The sequence below is a fragment of the Chionomys nivalis genome, chromosome 20 (genome assembly GCF_950005125.1).
Source record: "Chionomys nivalis chromosome 20, mChiNiv1.1, whole genome shotgun sequence".
NCBI lineage: Eukaryota > Metazoa > Chordata > Mammalia > Rodentia > Cricetidae > Chionomys > Chionomys nivalis.
Genome location: NC_080105.1, coordinates 4203827 through 4225485, shown reverse-complemented (window position 1 = coordinate 4225485; position 21659 = coordinate 4203827). Strand labels below are relative to the sequence as shown.

The 21659-nt window shown below is 53.3% G+C and overlaps 1 protein-coding gene across 1 annotated transcript; it reads right to left on the bottom strand.

The window, feature by feature from the left end:
• Positions 1-1254: 1254 nt before the first annotated feature.
• Ap1m1 (adaptor related protein complex 1 subunit mu 1) lies at positions 1255-21038 on the bottom strand. Its single transcript, XM_057752780.1, has 12 exons — positions 20881-21038; positions 14823-14979; positions 11975-12042; positions 10874-11004; positions 10155-10302; positions 5902-6028; positions 4725-4867; positions 4406-4477; positions 3951-4109; positions 2346-2471; positions 2009-2084; positions 1255-1894 (listed from the first exon to the last, which is right to left on the bottom strand). Exons 1-12 carry the CDS (start codon positions 20920-20922, stop codon positions 1872-1874), a joined length of 1272 nt encoding a protein of 423 aa, XP_057608763.1. The 5' UTR covers positions 20923-21038; the 3' UTR covers positions 1255-1871.
• Positions 21039-21659: the final 621 nt, after the last annotated feature.

Here is a 21659-nt window from a genome sequence, read left to right as displayed (position 1 = left end):
TGTATGGGTGTGCCAAGCGCATGCAGTGCCCCCGAAGGCCAGAAGAGGGCATCGGGTCCCTTGGCCCTGAGGATACAGACAGTTGTAAGCCTCCCTATGGGTGCTAGGGTGGAACTCAGAGACAGTCACCTTTCCAGCCCCTTTACCCACTTCTTGTTATTTGCTGAGACAGGGTATTATGATTCTCCTGCCTCAAACTCCAAAGTACGGGAGTCACAGGCAGGGGCCACCATACCTGCCTTGGTTCCTTTTATTCTGAGCATGTATATTAGCTCACATGGAGGTCAGAGGGCAGCTGTCTCTATCTTGCAAGTGAGCCCTGAGGGTTGAGCTCAGGTCCTCAGACTTGGCAGCCATTTTACTTGCTGCACTATCTTGCTGGCTGGTGTTGATACTCACATTGATTGGCAGATTGTAGACCAGCTTTCCTCCTCTGTCTCCTGGTGTCTGTGTTCTGAGACATGAGTGCTCAGCCGTGCTCCCTGCTTGGGGCTGAGCTTGGGCATCTCTGTGCCCTGTCATGGCCCAGCCTGCTCCTCTGCCTTTCAGGTGCCATTTCTGCTTGTTGGTGTGCAAGTATGGAAGCCAGAATCCTGCACATCTCTGTCCCCCCCATGCGCAGGACAATGGTGGGTGGGTTTTGGGTGGCTGGACTAAAAAGGATGCACAGAGCCATAGCCTGCAGTGCTGCAGACTGTGGAGGGTGGCAGGGTGGTGGACACAGTCCGAACTGGACAGCCTTCAGGGCCACTGGTGGGTGAGGAAGGGTGAGGCCTCCAGGGTGCCGACAGGCTCTGCTCTAGGCCCCGAGCTGGGAGCTGGCCTTGCTGCACTAGAAAGGTTGTTCTTGGCCATGGGCGGTGAGATGCACGTGACACATCCCAAGTAGGAGTGGGGTGCCAAGAGAGGCAGGAGGGCAGAGCCCAGAGTGAGAAGATGCTGAGAGGGCAGAGTCCATGGACAGACCACGGAGACACAACTCCCAGGCCCATCGGGCAACCAGTCTGGGGGCTGAGTCCAAGCCTCGTCAAGTGAGAACATGGAAGCCTCCAATTTCAGACCACCCGAGGAAGGCTACCATCCACAGGAGACAACAGGCTGGACCCAGTGAGATAATCTACCCTGTGTTCCTCAGAAGGGCTCCAGCTACTCAGGGGAGGGTCGGCTTCCTTCACTGCTAGGTCTACTTGGCCACAACCCAGGGTGTCCAAGTGGGCCTGAACCACAGCACAGAGGGAAAGGTCAGACAGCAAGTGTAACAAATGGACTTTAATGCAATTGTCACACAGGGGTAGAGGGCAAGGTGGCCCTGTATAGTGACAGGAGCCAGTGCCTGCCCAGGGACCCTCGGGGGCAAAGGCTGAGAGGCCATGTCCCCTCTCGGGGAAACACTGTTGTGGCCTAGGGCTGGCATGGGAAGCACAGCCAGCCAGGCGACTATCCTGGACATGGAGCAGTGTCAGAGGGGACAGCTGCCCTCACTGAGTGCTCCATGGTGACTGCCCAGGACACGTGTGACAGCACACGTGTGACAGGACACGTGTAACAAATGACAGTGATCAACATGCTCAACAAAATGGCAGCGAAAGGAGACCCTGGTGGTGGGCGAGGATGGCATCCACAGGGTGGCAAGTGGCCAGGCATGTGGCACCAGAAGCCAAGGCTCAAGCTGGCTTGTCTCTGGGGAGGGCTGGCAGGCCCTTCCTTCTCACCCCAGAACAGAATGGGATCAGGGAAGAGGTTCTGCGTGGGCTCACGCAGGATTGAGGAGGGTTGCTGCTTATGACCAGAGCCACCCTCCAGCTTCAGTTTTGGTGCGTGTGGCAGATGCATCCTGAGGCCGGGTGGGCTGGGGTGGTTGCAGAGGCCCCTCACTGGGTCCGGAGCTGGTAATCTAGAAACATGGACACCCACGCTTAGCTCCACATGGGGACATGGGACACCCACCCTCAGCTCCACACAGGAAGCCCCAGCCCAGAGAGACCTCACAGGTCAGGCAGCCGCTCACCTCCGTTCTGTGTGATGTAGCGCACCCAGGGCAGCGCCTGGTAGCCGCTCTTCTCAATGATCTTCAGGTAGCGCACCTGGACACAAAGGCTCTGAGTGTGCCGCATCCCTGCTATCGCCCCTCATCCAAGGGGCAAGGCCAAGGGGCAGGCCAGGCACAGCAGGAGGGGTTGTCAGAAGTGGTCAGGTCCCAGTTTTTCAGGGGACCAGGATGTACCCCTCACCCATATACCTTCTGAGAGGCTCCAAGGAAATAGACCCCAGGCCAGGATGGGGGTTCGGGGTTCCTGCTGTGACTCTGGGCGTAAGTGTTCCAGGCAGTGCCCCGGCACTCATACCTGGATGCCAGAGGTAGTGAAGTAGGGGATCTCGAACTTGACACTGATGGGAGGTTTGCCCTCCTTGTCTTCGGCCTCTACACTGGGAAGACCAAAGTGGGCCCGCATGAGGTACTCCTTGCCACCCTGGGTAGACAACATAAGGGGCTGTTAGGCAGCTGCCCAGCAGTGCGGCCCAAAACCAATGTGCTGTCTCCCAGGCTTGTCCATGGCTCCCAGGAGCCAAAACTGGGCAGGCTGTGCCGGGGCTCCACCAGCTCCCAGGGAGAGACTGGCCAGACTGGCCACGGTGGGAAAGGGAGCCTGGGAGAACACCGAGGGTGGTGTGTCCCACAGCACAGTCCGCCTACTCAGTCTCCGGACATGTAAGAAATGAAAAGAGGCCCAGACGGAATGACAGTGCTGAACCATGGGCGGGCTCAGGTTCCCGGGAACCCAGCAATAACTTGGAGGTGATTTGAGATTGTTCAGGCAGGACTGGCTGGGGCCTTTGCCCTGCCCTGGCCAGGTAGAGCATCTGGGCCTGGCTGTCCCCTGTGCCTGGCATCCTGGCTCTCGTTCTATCTGGGACAATGTGGCCTTTGGTCTCCTGAGCTCAGGCTGAGGGGCAGAGGAGTGGCCGTGAATATAGCCCTGCCTAGGAGTTGGGGCACACTAGGGCTGAGCCTTGGCTCCTACACAGGTTCTCTGCATCAGCTCCCAGCCATAAAGGACATCTCCATGGGAGATGGTGAAAATAACATTCCAGCTCCTGGACCCAAAAACAAAGGGAGGAGAAAATGGAAAGAGAAGATCTACCCATAGGAAAACTCAGGCAAACTGAGTTCAGGAGACAGAAGTAGGAGAATGGAGGCAGGCTCAAGGCCAGCTTGGGATACATGGTAAATTTGAGGTCAGCCTGAATGACATGGTAATTTTGGGGCCAACCTACAATCCATGATGAATTTCAGGCCGCCTGGGCTACACAGTTAGGAGGTCAGTTTGGGCTACATGGTGAGTGGCTGACCACTGAGACTACCAAGGGAGACCCTGTTTCAAACAAAGTCGCCACAAAACAAAAACAAAACAACTTCTACGTGAAAACAGAATTTGTGGCAAATGACATCACATTACAAGGGCTTTTGTGGTGGCTGTCTCGGGGCAACAAGAAAGCTCTCCTGGGATGGATCTGCAGCCTGCTCTTCCCAGCCCTGGAGTAGGGTGTCTCTCCCGAGGGCTGCCTCTTGTTCCCAAGAATGCAGTTCCAGAGGTGGGACATGGGTGGGTATGGGGGACTGTTTTTTAATGTGCACTGGTTTGCCTCATGTGTCTGTGAGGTGTCAGATCTTGGAGTTAGGGACAGGCGTTAGCTGTGTGGCACTGAAGCAGTAGCAGAGCTGCGTCCTGATCCAGGCCAAGAGAGCGAGACTGGGCTTTTAATTTTCTTTTATGTGCATGGGTGTCAGGTTGCTGGGACTGGAATTATAGACAGTTGTGAGCTGCTATGTGCGTGCTGGGAATTGAATCTGGGTCCTCTGGAAGAGCAGTTGGTGATCTTAACCACTGAACCATCTCTCCAGCCCCATGGGGGAGGTGTTTAGAGGCATGTGTGAAAACGGGGCTCACCGGAAAGGACTTGATGGACCACACAATCTCGCTGTTCTCGGGGACCCACTTGACACTCCCCACTGTAGTCTTGAACTTGGGCGAGTCAGCATCGTTGGGGACCGGTATGTGGATCTCTACATTGTTGGCTGTTGACCGCCGCTTGAACTGGCTCTTGGCCTGCAAGGAGGCCCCGGGCAGAGGCTCTGTAGGATGCAGGGGAGGGAGTCTAGCCACCCCCACCCCACCCCAGCTACCTACCAGGGGTACACAGTCCCTACTTGGCAGTGGGTCCCCACTTTCTACCACCAGGCTTTTCCAGCCAGTGCCCACACCTGACTCTCCCTCCTGTCTCAGGCCTCCAAGGCGCCCCCCCCCCCCCCCCCAGGACAAGGTAAGTATCTGCAGTACGAGCCTGTCCCTTGCCCTGCTGCTGAGCCGGTCCCAGGTGACAGGGTGCCTGCTCTCCCACTGACCTTGACCATGTACTCGATGCGGCTGTGGGAATGCTTCTCGATCACAGACTCAATCCAAATCAAAGGCTTCACCTGTGGGGAAGGCGGAAGGAAGGCGCTCACATCAAGTCTCACTTTACTGAGGGGAAACTGAAGCCTGTTCTTCCCGGCCAGTGTGCAGGCAAGAGGTAGGCAGTCTCCCTGGACTGCCCCACAGTCTACCCAAGGAAGTCCAGCAATGGGCAAGGCTTCTGCTCACCTACAGGGCTGGAGGGTAGCACAGCAGGTGAGAGCTGATGCTGAGCTTCCCTGGGAACCTGCTACCCTGGGAGGCACTCACGTGGGTATTGAGGCGGTAGGACATGAGTTCGAACTCTCCATCGGGAGGGATGAAGGAGATGGTGCGGTCGTTCTCAAAGCGTGACAGCCGCACGCACTGGTGGAACTTCACATCCTCCAGCTCCACCGACTTGCTCTTTCCTCCTGTGTGGGGCAGGGGTGAGGTTGGCATGCGGCTTAGAGTTCCTGTGCAGAATTCCTACTGCCAAGACCACCTTGGCAGACCAGAGCCTACCCCATATCCAGAAGACATCTCTTTTGTGTGCACAAGGGGCCAATTCCGAGACAACTGTCATCCTCTTGCCTCCACATCTCAGCCTAACACTGGCATGGAGTCCTGGGGTCTGGGCTCCCTGTGCTGTGTTAAGTCTTCAGCAGCTGGTAGACAGCAGCTGGTCAGGACACATTTGCTAAGTGGGTATGGGTGACACCAGGGTGTCCCACCCACTTCAGAGGGCACACATAGAGCTAGCAAGTCCAGGAGGCCGGCAGGGGCCAGGGATCTGAAACTAGGGCCTCCGTGGCATGGCCAATGAGAAGCCACAGAAGCCCAGGCATGCCCACCTGTGCTGTGCTCACCATAGAAAGCACCTTGGTGTGTGACCTCCCAACAGCACAGGCTCTGTGGGACAGGCTGGGCCTCACTGATGATGTCTAAGTGTTCAGAACCTTGGCTCTCTGTCACCCTCCTGACAGCTTCACACTGTATTCCACGATGGCCTTCCACCTCAGTGTCCCGAGGAATAGGATGACAGGCAGGAGCCTCCATATCAGCCTGGATCTTTCTGTGATTTTGGTGCTGGTGGATACTGAACCCAGGTCTGCTTGGTCAGTGTCGACCATTTACTGATCTGCAGCTCTAGCCTTTGAGGCCTTTTGAGCAGTGTGAAGTTCTTTGTTATCTTATTTCCTGTATACGGGAGTGTGTGCTTCAGTGTGCACGTGGAAGTGAGAAGGCAACTTGCAGGAAGTGCTCCCCTTTCACCGTGGGCTCATGAGATCACATCAAGCTTGTGGGGCTTGGCAGCAAGCACCTTTGCCTGCTGAGCCACCTCAATGACCCAAGTCATTTTCTTAGGCCTGTCATCTGAAAGCAGTTAGCTGTGGCACTGGGGTCAGGGGAAGCCACCTCCCTGAGGCAAGAATGATCCAGCCTCTGCACTGTTCTGGATACTCACGGCCTGTGTTGTCAAAGAGGACCTTGTCATTGAGGCCCAGGCGCAGCTCAGGCATGCCTGAGAGGAAGACCCGCATCTTGATGGAGCCCACAATCTCACTGCGCAGCACATTGCCATTGGCACTGACCTGGGGACAGTGGGAACCGTGTAAGGCGTGACCTCCACCACTTCTGGCTCAACTGCAAACTTGATTTTCTCCCTAGTGTTTGTCCCAAGGATAAGCAGATGAGCCAGACGCAGGTGAGACGGTCCCAAGCCTGGAGGGCTGGTGATGTTGCACTTCCAGAGGCGGCCACTCATCTGAGCAGATGAGAACCCAAGCCCAGTTTTACATGCACAGAAACTGGACCACAGTGTCTGGTGATGTCACCACGACAGTGCTACAGAGGGCATACTTGAACCTAGACTGGCAGGGGGCCACCAGCAGACACTACCTGTTAGTGGCACCAAATGATACAGCAAAGACGACTACTATTTTGCTGGCTGTTTTCTAAATTTGCAGCCCCATGTTGAAAGGGTGGCACAGCAAACAGGGTGCAGAGCACAATGGCACAACCCAGAGCACTCTCAGCACGTGTACGTCAGCATCCGCGGCACTGGGTGAGGATGGGAAAGCCTTAGGGACTTCCCAGGTCCTTGGTGGTCCTCAAGGGAGCACCATTTTGAGTTTGATCCATCATTTGCCCAAATACCATGTGACACACAGCTCAAGGTGCCTCGCAGAAGCCACTAAGATAACCACACCACGAGACAAGGGCAGAAAGAAGCAGAAGAAGAAACAACAGAACCCTGAAATGTCTCCATGACCCACAGGGAGAGGAGGAAGGAGACGGAGAACAGGAAGCAGAAAAGACAAAACAGCAGCCCAGAAACTCAGTGAGTACAGATGATCTAAACACATCAATTAGAAGACAGAGAATGGGGCTGGGAAGGTGGCTCAGAAGTAAAGTGCTTGCCATGCAAGCATAAGGACCCAAGTTCAAGTCTCCAGAGCCTCCTAAAGCTGATGTTTATTCTAAGCACCTGCAATGGAGGTGGGGACAGAATTCCCTGGGCCTCCAAGCCTGGTGTAACACATCAACAAACAAGCAAAGAAGAAAAGGACCATCTCAAACAAGGTGGAAGGCTCAGACTGACACCCAAGATTGTCCTCTGAGCTCCACTGTGGCACTCACATGCCTGCATTCAATCACACAAATGTGCCCAAATAATGCCTACCAGAACTCACTCTGAGTAAGATGTAGGCAGACTCAAAGTAGAGAATAAGCTGTGGAGGTCTGAATGAGAAACACCCTCCTCAGCCTCAGGCATTTGAACACATTCCCCAGTTGGTGCAGTTTGGGAGGCCTAGGAGGTGTGGCCTTGCTGGAGAATGGCCGTCACCAGGAACGGGCTTTACGGTTTCCCTTTGTTTCATGCTTACAGTTGGAGCTGTCAGCTTCCAGCTCCAGACATCTTGTCTACCACCTGTTGCCATGCTGTCCCTGCCTCTGGAAAGCATAAGCCCAATAAACCCTCTCCTTAAAAAGGTACCCTGGTCACAGTGTTTTACCTCAGCAAGAGAAAAGCAACTAACACGTAGGGGAAGCGTAAGAGATAGGTGTGGGGTGCACTTGGGAGGCTGAGGCAGGTGGATGTCTGTGTGTTCAAGGACAGTGATGCTACCTTTCTTTGTGGTGCAGGCTCACTGCACACCTAGTGCCAGAGGCTCCAAGCCCAGGCTTTCCCTCCACTGACGCCTCACCATCTGCTGAGATCACTCACAGGAGAAAAGACTATCAGCATCAGTATTTATCAGCAGGTTCAATTCTTCTGCTTTGAATAAAGAAGCAGAGCCATCTCATTTATTCCAGAGATTTCTATGAGTTCCAGCCTAACCAGGGCTAAATAGAGAGGCCTTGTATTAATTAGAACAAAACAAAACCAAGGCCAGGTAGGGAGGTGTACAGCTTTAACCCCAGCGCTCTGCCCAGGCCAGCCAGAGCTACACAGTGAGGCCCTCTTACAAAATATAGACTACAGTAAACACAAACCAAAGGAGACAGGTTGTAAGAGCATACGCTACGCAAACACTAATAAAAACTACAAGTGTATGGAGCACACGTGTCATCCCAGCACCTGGGAGGTGGACTTTCAGCTCTTGGTTCCCAGCACTCATGTCAGGTGGCTCACAACTGCCTGTAACTAACTTCACTGGAGTCTACTCCCTTACTGGCCTCTGTAGGCATCTGCACTTTCATGTATACACCCTCCCACATGCATACACACACATATATATATACACATACCCGAAATGCACACACAAATACACATACACACACCCCAAATGCACACACAAACACAACATACATACACTCCAAATACACACACAAATATATACACACTCCACTACACATATATACACACACCCTGCATGCATATACACACATACATACACAAGCACACCCTTCATGCATGCACATATAAATACACATATATACATACACAACCCACACGCATATAACATATATAGTACATACACCCACATGCATACACACAAATACACATACATACATCTCAATGCAGATACACACAAATATACATATACACACCTCACATGCATACACATACAAATATGCACATACAAATACACATGCACACACACAAATATATATACATACACACACCCCACATGTATACACGTACAAATACACACATATACATACATACACATGCTCCATATGCATATACACAAATACACCACAAATATACACATACACACACCCCATATGCAAACACATACAAATACACACCCCGCATACATACAGACATACAAATGCACACATATACACATTCACATATAATGAATTTTTTTTTGCCTGATGTAACTATTGATTGGTAACCTGACAGGCTCTAGAGTCACCCAGGAGACAGGCCTCGGGGCAGAGGCAGGTCCGGGAGTTAAGTGAGGAAGGAAGACCCACCCAGAATGTGAGGGCCCCATCCCATAGGCTGGGGGTCAGGAGAAGTGAAAAGGAGGAAGCCAGGGGAACTGCAGCCTTCACTACTCTGCTTCCTGACTGTGGACTACATGACAGCTGCCCACATTCCTGCCACCATGACTTCCCGATCGTGACGGGCTGTGATGTAGAGCTACACAAGTAACTGACACCCCTGTGTGCAGAGGTCCTGGGGTACACACCCAGTACCACAAAAACCAAACACCATGCAAGGAACTTAAGAAGCCAAAAGTTCAAACCACCCATGAGCTCGGCATTCTAGAAAATTAGCACTCTTGTGTTATGGTATGGTCTTTAGAAGTGGCAATAAAAGTCCAGGGTCAGAGCTTTCCAACTTTATACATGCTTTATGTGTTTGGTCTGTTACATGTGTGCACATGCCTATGTGTGAGCATGTGGAGGCCAGAGTTTCACATCAGCTATCTTGGCCTATGGTTACCCATCCTTTGTCTGAGGCAGGGTCTCTGAGCTGAAGCTCTCATTTTGACTGGGCTAATCCCCCTGTCCCCACCCGCTCAGTGCTGGATTACAGTGCACAGCACCACACCCAGCTTCCACTCATGTGCTGGAATCTGATCTTGGGTCCTCATGCTTGTACACAAGCGCTCTGCTGCTGTACCTATGTTTTACTTTAAAATGTTATTTTTACTGTGCAGGAGTGTGTATGCTATGTGTTGGGTGGAGATCAGAAGACAACTTTGGGTCTTCTCTCCTTTCTGAGGCCTCTGGGGGTGGAGCTCAGGTCAGCAGGATTCAGCAGCAGCTTGGCTCACTGAACCATCTCCCCAGCCCTATTTCTTTAAATTGTCATTATTTATATTATCACTGTGTGTGTACACGCACACGTGCATGCATGAGTGCACATGTGAGCTCAGCGGACAACTTGCAGGAGTTAGTTCTCTTTTCCTGCCACAGGTCCCAGGATGGAACCCAGATGGTCAGAGGCCCTTCACCTGCTGAGTCATCTCGGTGGCGCTTCTATTTTTGTTTTCCTGAGACAGTTGTGACCCTGGAAGGTCAGGAACTTGAGGTCCCTCTACCTCAGTCTCTAGAGAACCACCACAATGTTGTCCCTACAGACTCTAAGTGAGAGGGAGGCTAGGACAGAGGGAGGAGGGTCTCTCCAGTAGTCGGGGAAGCCCTGGCATCTACTGCCAAGGCCCCAACTGCTCTGCTGGTTTTCAGTGTTATCCCCTCTGACTTCCATCCAGGAAAAGACGGCAAGTTAGAAAAAGAAGAGAGAAGGCAGCCTACCAAGAGGTTAACGGCTTCAATGACGTCCAGGAACACTTCGTTCTTCCGGTACTTGATGCCCTCTGAGCGCCAGGACACAGCATTGGTGACGGTGGCTGGGGGCCGAGGGGCTCCCGTTTCCAGCTTGTGTCCTTCCTGAGTGATGTACCTATGGGCCACCCCTCAGTTACAGAGATGACATGCAATGTTGGGCCTTGACTATGGGCTGGGGCTAAGCAGCAGGGTAGGCCCAACCACTGGAAGCCCTGTGGCAGCAGGCTCTAGGAGGGTGGCCTCTGACTTGGCACAGTGTGCAGTTAGCGTGAGAGGGCTGCATGTACTTAGTTCAGAGGCAGGGTGCTGGTTCTGGGTGGGGAACAGGGAATCAAGTGGTCAGCACTGTGGGTACTTGGAACTGACTGAGCCCTGGGCCGTCCAGTGACCGCCATCCCACCAGAACAGCAATGGCAGCTTTCCCTGGACTCCTGTCAAGGGGGCCTGGCATCCCAGGCTGCATAGAAGGGATGAAGTGTAGCATGGGTCCTGCTGGTCTCTGCCTGTGCAGGCAGGGTTGCCCAGTAAACAGGACACACAGCCTTCTCCTGTCTGCCCAGCACTCCCTAGGCAGAGGCAGGAGGATCAGGACCATGTTAAAATAACTAAAAACCAGCAGGGACGAAAAGAGCAACCTGCCTGCCCTGATGGGCTGGGAACTGAGGCACTGGGGCACATGCACTCACTCCTGCAAGATCTTGCTGTCTGTAGTCTGTGGGTAGCCAAAGTCCATGAGCTCGTCCAGTAGCTCGTAGATGATGACGAAATTGTCTCGGATGCTCTCTTCCTCCAGCTCCTTAAAGTACTCGGAGAAGACCTGGGCAGGGCACAGCAGAACAGGCCTTAGCCCAGCCCGAGGGCCATTCTGGCCCTCCCCCATGGGTGATGCCCCTGTGGGTGATGGTACAGGCCCTGAACATGGACCACAGGCACTGACCAGGAGGAATGACCCTGTATCAGCAATGCAGCTGCCTTAGGCCTCTGCAGTCAACCCCAACTGTGCCTGTCACCCGTCTCTGACTCAAGGCTGCTGCCCAACTCTCTAAGGTTGGCTGTCTGGCTGTAGACAAGTATCTATATTTTCAGTGGGTAAGGAGGGGACCCAGAGGGTTACCAGGAGGCCTGTCTTCATACCAACACTGGAGCAAGCCCATCATTAGAACAAGTGGGAAAGGCCAGCCCTGGAGAAACATGCCACATCCCTGCTCACCCCAACGACCCAGTCATAGCCCACTTGCCAGAGGTGGCAAAGCAAGGCTGTTCACAGTGGGTCTGCTCAGAAGGAAACCACCTGGGGGCTCTCTCAGTAGGCTCCATCCCCAGCCTAAAGGCACCCACGAGGGAGGAAAAAAAAGGTTCCCAACCTGCAGAGGCACTCAGTGGAAACCCAAACCAGCCCTGGAGCCCTTGCTCAGTCCCAGCAACAAACAAACAGGCTGCCCATAGCTCTTCTGCCTTCATTCTAGCTGTTTCAGCAGCCAGAGGTGTCCTAGGTAAAACTGTGCATAACCAGTATCAGACTGTACATTCTGACATGTCCCCAAGACCCAGCCTGTGCATCTAACTGACCCCAACCCCTATGTTCAGGCCTGGATTACACTATGCAAAACATTTGCACAACCATGATGTCTCCCCATTTTGTTCACTTTCTTGGGGATGCAATGGAGGCCAAAGACCTCACCTTCAAGGAAGCTTGGGCTTCCTGGCCTAGGATCACCTGATATACAATGCTACAATCCTTGACCCAAAGCCCTTCCCAATAGAAGTCCCACTGCTGGGGACCTTACCTGCACCACCTTGTAGAGGAAGGAGAATACCAGCGACACACAAGCATTCTTTTTTGAAGTGGCGACCACTGCATGGTGGCAGAGTCAAGAAGCCTTCTGGGACTGGGATATCACATCTCAGACCCCCCATGTCTCCCTGTCCCAGCAGCACTTCATCTGTCCACTGGGCCCAAGATTAGGACTAGCCACCATGAGGGGTCTCGCCCAACTAAGATTATATATGGGTATACATGAGTGTCCACAAAGAACAGTGAGAGAGACAGCCATTTCACTAACACTGGCGTACCGAATTCGGCTGAAGACAACCAGGTACAATGATACTTCCACCTGCCTTATAACCCAACTGAGGCTTGGTTAACTGAAAGGAAAAAACAGGGGCTGGAGAGATGGCTCTGTGGTTAAGAGCACTGGCTGCTTTTCTAGAGGGCCCAAGTTCAATTCCTAGCATCCAAACAGTAGCTTATTACCGGTTGTAACTCTAGTCCCTGGGGTATCCAATGCCTTCTAGCCTGCATAGGCACTGTGCACAGACATACATGCAGGCAAAATACTCCTACACGTAAAATTTTTTTTAGAAATGAAAAAGTAAAGAAAAAAATGGGTTGCTAAACAGGTAAAGAGTTTAAATACAAATAGTATCCTACAGGCTAGAAAAAGACACTCCCAGAGGCCGTAAGGTTACTGAATGAAAATACAGGGCCAGAGGCGGGCTACCTGAAGGAGCACTGGTCCACTGGAGCACGGGACTGACAGGCCTTGCTCTTCTCCCCATTCCCTTAGATGACATTCCTAAAGCCAGTCACCAAGGCCTATTCCCTCATTTGACCACTTCCTCCTCCCGCTGCTGACTACCAAGGTCCAGCAATCAGAAGTCCCCTTTGGTTCACCGAATTAACATGCCCAATAAAATTAAACACCTCGTCCTAACATGGGGATTTTCCCCTTACCTTCATAAACCACATGTGCTTATGGACCAGATCTGTCTCCCCTCTCCCTTGTTCCTTCCCCTTCTCCCCTGTTCTCTATCTCCTTTACACAGCATGAGTCCTTTCTATCACAGACCTCCCTTCTCCTCTTTACCGTTACACTGAAAGACCATTTGCTGCTGTTTTTCCTGCCTGAGTCAGAAAGCAGCCACTTTAACTGCTCTCCCCGCCTAATAAAGGATCTCTGTGAAAACGGGTGTTTGGGTGTGGTTTATGCCTAATACAGGGTCTGGGAGGAAGCCCTCACTGTGTGGGTGTCTCCTTCATACCTCCCTGTCATTTGTTGGCCAGGGAATCCCCTAAGACCCCACAAACCATAAAGGTTGCTGATACTGCTGTTGGTTGTATGGCAGAACTACCCTATTGCAGAAGACACTGCACACTCTGTAGGACGTGGAGAAATTAACTTGGAACTGAACTGGAAAACTCCCAACCTACTGGGTGGTTTTTACAGTGCAAAGAAACCAGCAGAGGGAGCTGCCTGGAACAAGTTTAGACCAAAGTCACTTGGGAGGGACACTCTCCAACCAGCTGAGCTGCTGCAGGCTGTGCAGTGCGCTCCAGGCTCTCAGCTTCCTTGAGTTGTCACCACGCTGGAGTGGGCTTCGGTGACCCCTCACCCATAATCCTATAAGTAACTGCAGTAAAACCCACTGGCTCACCAGACTTTGATGGTTCCCATACTCTGGTCTGTCTCGAGCTCCCTATGTAATGTCTCCCCAGCAAAAGTTCTGTCACACAGCACCTTCCTAGTCCTGCAGACTGCACTTGTCAATCACACTTTTTACAGAAACCTCCAGGTCTCCCCAGTGGAGGCTGCCAGATTCACAACGACTGCCCACTAGCCTTCAGGAGCTTCCGCTTCCCTTTCCTTTTAGCCTGAGCTACCAGGGGAGGCTGTGACCAGCCCCCCCGTTCCCGTTTATGCCATCCTCATGCCTCATCTGTGTGCTGGGCAGGAAGGCCTGGAAAGGAGAGAGAAGGCCATGTCTACTTGAGCCTTGCCCCAATTATAGAACAGGGTCCAGGCACAAGCTGGAAACTCACAGGACACGGAAGAGGGCGGGGCAGTGGTAGAGCATGCCCTCTTATGCCCTTGCTGCCATACTATGGCACTATGGTGGCAGGGACTTGTCTGCTGGTCCAATTAGGCACAGACAACAAGCACCTCAGCTATTCCTGCAGACAGACAGCCACAGCCTAGAGTGTGCTTCAAGAGAGAGCCATCTTTCTCTTGGGGGTCCCAGACTACCTATATCCTCAGGGCTTCTAGAGATGGGGATATTTCTGGGACCCACCCTGAAGTGGGGGCACCTATCACCACAACTAACCTGTGGCTCCAGAAGCATGCCTGGGTGGGAAGGTGGGGCGGAACTACAAGGCTAGAGCGTGTGTCCATAGGAAGAGGCAGCGTCTGCACCTGTTGGAGGCGCACACACATTTACTTACTGCAGAGCTGGTACCCCCCGCTGCTTACTGAACAGTCAAAGCCCCAAGTGGTGGGTACACTCACGGTGGGTTTCCAGCTGGCAGCATGTTTGGTTTGTGGCTGAAGAGGGGCTGGGGATGCAGGGCACATGAGAATTCCCCACCCCTACTCCTACCCCATTTCCCTCATTTATCCACTCCTGCCTCTGACAATCTGGCCTCCCTATCCAAAGACCTACCCTGTTTAACATGACATGCTTCAAAGCCAACCTTGGGCCCAGCTGGCCCCCACTCTGGCCACGTGTCCCATGCTCCCAGGCTGCCGCTTTTGGAATATACTTAGCATTCTCTGAACCGCGTGCCCTCTGGCTGCCCAGCTGTCCTGAGACAGTGGGCATGTCACCCCAAGCCCCCGCTCCACAGCACAGGGATACGGTAGAGGTTGTTGTGCTTGATCCACATGAAGCGCACGCCGCCATGGGCCAAGATGGGTGACAGCATGCCCTCCTCCTCCTTCTCCATCAGGATGGGCATGAAGTGCTCCACCTCCGACATGTCCACATCCCCACGGTAGTTCCGACAGATGAGCACCTGCATGAGGAAGAAAGGGGGTGGGAACCCTCTGTGAAGGGACAGTTTGACTTCCATCCTAGGCAAGTCCCACCACAAAGCTCTCCTGCAGTCAGAGGGCAGAGGAGGAGAGGGGCTACATCCCTCAGACACCAGGGCGAGTTCCACCCCATGTAGACCTGCTGGCACACTCGGCCCTCCTGACAGCTTCAGGCACCCGATGCCTGATGAGTCCAAGTCCATGGAAACCCACTGAGGCCTGTCCTGGTCTTCCTCTTTACACAGAGCATCGGAACCACTGCCTGTCACAAAGGACTGTGGAATGGGGATAACCACACTGCAAAGTTAGTGTTTCCTCAGCAAGTGACACCAGAGTTAAACACGACCTGGTGGCTCTTCCTGGTGACATTTTCGGTAGAGAAACTATGTGTGTCAGTGGACACTCAAAGGTGAAAGGAACTAGGCCCAATGAGCCCAGGCTAGTTTCAAATCCACCATGTAGCCAATGATAACCCTAATCCTCTTACCTCCTGAGTGCTGGGATGAAGGCATGAGCTATCACCCCATGTCACATATATGAGCACTTCAGTGGACCAGAGACAGGGACATGTCTTTCAACAGATGCACAGGGCCTCTGGGTTCACACCATCCCAAGGCACTCCACTGCCTGTTCCAGGATCTGAGGGCCCTCCAATCTCTACACAGTGCCTTGGTGTCTGCAGAAAGCCTGCTCAGAACTCACTTTGATGACAAGAAAGACACCTGTAGCTTTTGTGAAAATGATTTCACTATGTAGCCCAGGCTAGCCTCAAACTCATGGCAATCCTGAGAGCTGGGATTATAGGCATGAAACACCAAAACGCAACCCCCCCCCACCGTGTGTGTGTGTGTGTGTTACATGAATCTGAGTGTGGAGGCCAGGGGATGACATGGGGTATTTTCCTCAACCTTACATATTGAGCAGAGCCTCTCCTTTGAGCTCAGACTTTGCCACCTCAGCTAGTCAGCATGCTCCTGGGATCCTGGGGCATCATAGTTTCCTGGCATTTATGTGGGTTCTGGGGATCTAAACTCAGACCATTATAGTTATACAGCAAGCACTTTCCCTGTTGAAAATACTCTCCTGAGCATGGTGACACACACTTCTAATTCTAGTGCTTGGTGGGTAGAGGCAGGTGGATCCCTGTGAGTTTACATACCAAGTTTCAGACAAGACAGAGTGAGACCCTGTCTTTAAAAATTCCCAGGGTTGCCGGGTGGTGGTGGTGCACAAACTGGGCTGTGGTGGTCCATCCCTTTAATCCCAGCACTTGGGAGGTAGAGGCAGGCAGATATCTGAGTTTGAGACCAACCTGGTCTACAAAGTGAGTTCCAGAATAGCCAAGGGCACACAGAGAAACCCTGTCTCAAAAACAAAACAAAACAACCCCCCCCCTAAAAAAACCCCAGCAACAGCTGGAGAGATGGCTCATCGGTTAAGAGCTCTGGCTGCTCTTCCAGAGGACCCAGGTTCAATTCCCAGCACCCACATGGTGGCTTACAACTGTCTGTGACTCCAGTTCCAGGGGATCTGACGTCCTTACACATACGTGCAGGCAAACACCAATGCACATTAAAAAAACAACAACAATAAAAATCCCAGGGTTGCCAAGTGTGCTGGCGCAGGCCTTTATTCCCAGCACTTGGGAGGCAGAAGCAGGTGGATCTGTGAGTTCAAGGCCAGCCTGGTCTACAGAGTGAGTTTCAGAACAGTCAAGACTGCAAAGAAACCCTGTCTCAAGAAACAAACAAATCCCAGGGGCTGGAAAATTGGTTTACTGCTTAAGTCCATTGCTGTTCAGCTCCCAGCACCCACTTTAGGTAACTCACAACTGCTTCTAACTCCAGCTCCAGGAGATCTAATTTCTTCTGACTTCCACAGCACCTGCACTCTTGTGCTACCCAATCTCTCTTACACACACACACACACACAAGCAATCTTTTAAAAATCATTTTATCCCATCCAGGGTTAGCTGAGCGCAGACAAAGACATGAATGCAGGGCATGGGACTCTAGATGCCAGGCACGAGGAGGTCCAGGGTAGGCTCTGCCCTCAGAGTCACTGTGCATCGTAAAAGACAACGGACGGAGGTGCACCCTGAAGGATCCTGAGGAAATGGGAGGGCCACGTGCAAACTGTGGGTGAGGGCTGAGGATGGCCCTGGTTACACAGGGTGACAGTACCCATCTTGTCACACTGCCTGCTGCAGCGCTCCTGAGTGGCCACGATGTACAGGCAGCAGCTGCCTCAGAACCTGCCATTTCAGAAAACATTCCGTCTCTGTTGCTTCCAGCTGGGACAGTGCAGCAAAAGCGGTGCCTTCCTCTCCTAAGCCCTAGGGTCTTGTAGGGGACATGGCACTCACTGGGTAAGCGTCTGGGTCTGAGCCCTGGTGAAGGGACTCCCCTTTGCCAACTCCCATCCTTCTTGCTATCTCTTATATGATAGACTACAGTGCCCAGAGAGGTGGAGTGGCCTGCCTGAGGTAACACAGCAGGCAGAGCAGGGCCAGGATCTAAGTGACACCCTCACTCCCACTTGCTGCGTGGCTGCCTGTGCTCACTGGAAACTGCTGTCCTAGGCAGCTCGAAGGCCACTTTCTTTCCCAGGTGTCCAGGGACTAGACTAGGTTGGTCAAAGAGTCAGTCAGGAGTACCTGACAGGCCACCTCACCAGGGCTGTCCAGGAGTTTGTTGCTTTGCACGGTGGTCAAGGCAGATGTGGTTCCTGACTGTCACTGCTGCCTGGGACAGACAATGGGGAGACTTTCCCAATAGCCCCACCTTCATCAAGGCTTGATGGGATGGGGGAGAGTGGTGTTAGGAAAGCCCTGGGGACTCAGGTGGTGTGGCACGGAGGAAGACAGGTGAGACATTCGGGCCACAGCTCCTCTCTGCCACCCTCTCACTCCATGGTTCAGCTTCAACAGAAGCTAGAAAGGGCAGCCTCTCTGTTTAAACCCATCAGGAAGCTCGGGGTAGTCGCCTAGCCCCAGGAGGAGGGGTGATTCTCACATCCCTACGATTTGCTCCTTAAGTAAACAGGAGTTTACTTCTGAGACCTGTGGTCTCCAGGATGCCCTATGGTTCCATAGCGGCTGCATCCTGGACATTTTCCAGGTACACCACACACTGTCTTTCCCATGGCTCCTTTTTCTCCTCAGGAACAGATGGATAAACACGCATGTGATGCAGTGGGCAGCATGGGCCAGAAGATGAAGTGTGGTCAGGGTGGGGAAAGCTGGAATATGATCTCAGCCAGAGCAAGCAGGAGAGGCTTCCTGGAGGAGGCGCTGTCTGAACTGAAGACAGGCCCATAGCTCTCCACAGGAGCAAGTTACAAAGGCTCCGAGGCAGAAGCAGACAGACTGTCCAGGGACCTGTCAAGTTCTCCACTGGCTGAAGTGGGATGAGCTAGGACCACTGGGCTAGGTGACTACAAAATCTCAGACTACACAGGTCCTCGTGAATAACAGGGAACAGCCTGGGGCTTTGTTTCCAGTGTCCAGAAGAAGAGCATCGAGAAGAAGGAGGGGAAAACACAGAGCTCAGCACTCCAGACCAGGGCCGTGCCGCAAAGCAGGGAAGCTATGGGGTAGCTGGGGAAACAATGGACAGCAGCCAAGCATTCCTGAAGGGCCTCCTACTTGCCAAAGGTGGCCACAAGAGATCCCTTGGTAATCAGAGACTCAGCCTGGCACATTGTCATGAGACTGTCTTCATTTTGGAAGGAGGCAGGGAGGTCTATAGCCTCCTTGGGGAGCTTTCCAGAGGCAGGTCTGCTCACACCCTATCCTGGGGCCTCCTCCCATTGGAGCCCTAGTGGGCTACCACTAGTCTGTGGGCTGCCTTATACCCTACATGCCAACTGGGACACCTGTCACCTCCTCAGAACTAGCTCAGGTGCCCAGCTCTGCCAGGAAGTCTTTCGTAATTTCTCTGACTGCCAAATAGAAGGCAAGCAACCCTTTGGCTGCTGGTCTGTTTCCTGCTAAGCCTAAATACCACACTCTGTAAGCCTTGTGCAGGGTCAAGCCTGAATCACACCTATAGTAACCTAGATAAGACTCTTTGGATCAGCCAGGAAGACAAAGCTCAGAGAGGCCATGGGTTTGTCTATGGTCACACACTTCAGCTGCAGAGATGGACTGAGTCCATACACGAGTCTAGCTTTACAGCTTCAGCCTGCTAGGTGTCAATGAGGTGTTAAAGGAACAAGCAAGCCATGCCAGGCAGCCCATTGCACCTCTAGGACAGGGCAGAAGGCAGAGCATGTGCCATACAGCCTAGGGAATGCTGTGCCTCCCCAGGTTCCCAGAAGGCTGTGGAGGCAGTCCAGATCTGGGACTTCTGGGACTCCAGTTGTTGACCTTGGGTGGCATCCAAGGCAGGCACACACTCAAGGGCTAAGGAAAATGCTGGGGCTGGGGCACTCCACCTCTTTACTTCTGAACACCTCAGCTCTTCCAAGTGGGCTGGACACCAATGTTCTCTCACAGATGAATGCTGAATGTGTCTACTGTGGCTGGACCTGTTCTGGTAGCTTCCAAACCTAAGAGGCTGGTCACTTGCTTTCGACCTTGGCGGACTGATGGGCAGTGACGGCCCATTTCTGAAGGCTGAACACACATCTCCGTGAGAGGCCTTGCACTGGGCACACTGTAGTCCCCGGCAGAGCACTCGTTGAAGAGACGCGAGGCACTGGGCTATGTCCTCAGTGTCACAAAACCACAAATGAGCCATACCCAGATCCCATGCAAAACAGCCAGGTGCATGACACCTTCAATTCCTGAAGCAGAGGCAAGCCTATCTGAGGCGAACGCCAGCCTGATCTACAGTGTGCTCAGGACAGCATGGGCTACACAAAGAAACTTGTCTTATAAAACCAAGGGGTGGGGGTTAGCCAGAAGCGTCTGGGAAGTACAGACAGGCAGGTCCATGTGCCTTAAAGGTCAGGGAGGTCCCGCTGAATTGGTCTATTGACTGGGTTTGATAACAAGAGCCCATGGAAGGGTAGTAGGGTCTCCTCTCCCCACCCCCACATGGGCAAACCCGCACAAACACACATGAAGTTTTCTTTCTCAGAGTCCCCTCAGGAAGATGGGTCCTGTTTCTGTCCAGGGCCTTAAAGTCTCAGCAGTCTTGTTTTTCCCCAGTCAGGAAAGCTCTTTCTGACCCCCAGCTGGGGCTGCCAGTCCTTTATGAACACATGGTTCCAACAGTCATTTATTTATCTGTGCTTTTCGAAGTGACTGAGCTTAGCCGTGACGGATTCTTGCCCACCAGGCTTAGCACCCTGCCTGGTTTCTCCGAAAGCATCAGCTGAAAGCAAGGATGCTTGGGATAGGACTTCAGACGGCTACTTCCCAATAGACAGTGGGACAGTGGGCGGTCTGTTTCCCCCTTGGTAAAACCGCATTCTTATCACATCACCCGTTTCTCTTAACCCAAAGTCACAGGAAGCGCTTCTGCTCTAGGGAGAAAGCGCTGAAGCCTGCAAGCTGCGGAGGGAGGGGCCGACCTGAGGACACAGTTCCCGCCACGCCTCCGGCCAAGGGTCGCCCGGTCTGGGGGCGCGGGGTCTTCAGCTTCCGGTCCACGGCAGAGGCCAAATCCAGTAACCGGGCGCACGAGGCGGGAAAGGGGCAAAGCGGACGGTTACCTAGCAACCACAGCCCACCAAGTTAGCTATAGATGGGGCGGGACTCGCAAAGACCACCGGCCGTTTCCTAGCAACAGGGCGGACCGGCAAGCGAGGCTGCCCCGCCTGCCAGACGCCCTGGAAGAGCTGGCCGTCCAGTTACCTAGCAACAGGGTGGGTCCGGACAGGGCGAGGGCCCCGCTGTTGCCTGGCAACGGAGAGGGTGGAGAGCCCTTCAGTACCTTGCCTTTCAGGTCCAGTACGTAGACGGCGCTGGCGGACATGGCTGCTTTGGAAGGCCTCGGCAATAGCCGAGGGCGGCGGCAACGGCAGGAACTGCCGGTGTTCAGCAAGGCCCGGCGCGCCCCGCGACACTTCCCCCCACTTCCGGTCCATGAAGCAGCGCGCGGACCGTTATGTCCGGTCTGAGGGGCAAGCAGCGAGTGCGCAGGTGCACAACAGAATAGGTGCAGGCGCAGTACGAACTTTGTGGCAGTATTTTTTTATCCACAGCCGAAACAGACCGGAAGTAAGTCTAGCAGGCGGAGCCTCCCTGGTAGGAGGGGCCTGGGCGGGGCAATTGTATCATCACTCCAGTGGCTGGCAGGCTGGAAGGAAGGTGGACGCTTTCACACCCGCTGCTGTGCGAGGACGCCAAAAGCGGAACCGATTTGGGTCAGCCTTGCATTCGGCACAAGTCTAGTAAACTAGTATCCGGCCACCAGCTGTGATTCGCTGTAAGGTGGCGACTAAAGGAAGACAGTCTCTGAAAGGCAATCAAACGTTATCAGCAGTCACCTGCCAGTGTCAACCTGTCAATGACTGCTCCACCCTGTCGTGCCCCAGTGAGCCCAGGTAACTAGCACGTGTGTTACTCAGCCACTGTGCCTTGTGCAGAGTATGACGGTGACCCCATTTCCTTTTAACTGTCATTCTTAACTGTCCCTCCCCCGTCGGGAGATCAAACCAGCACCAACACCCCCCCACCCCGTGGGTTTCTTCTTTGTGTATGTTCCTATAC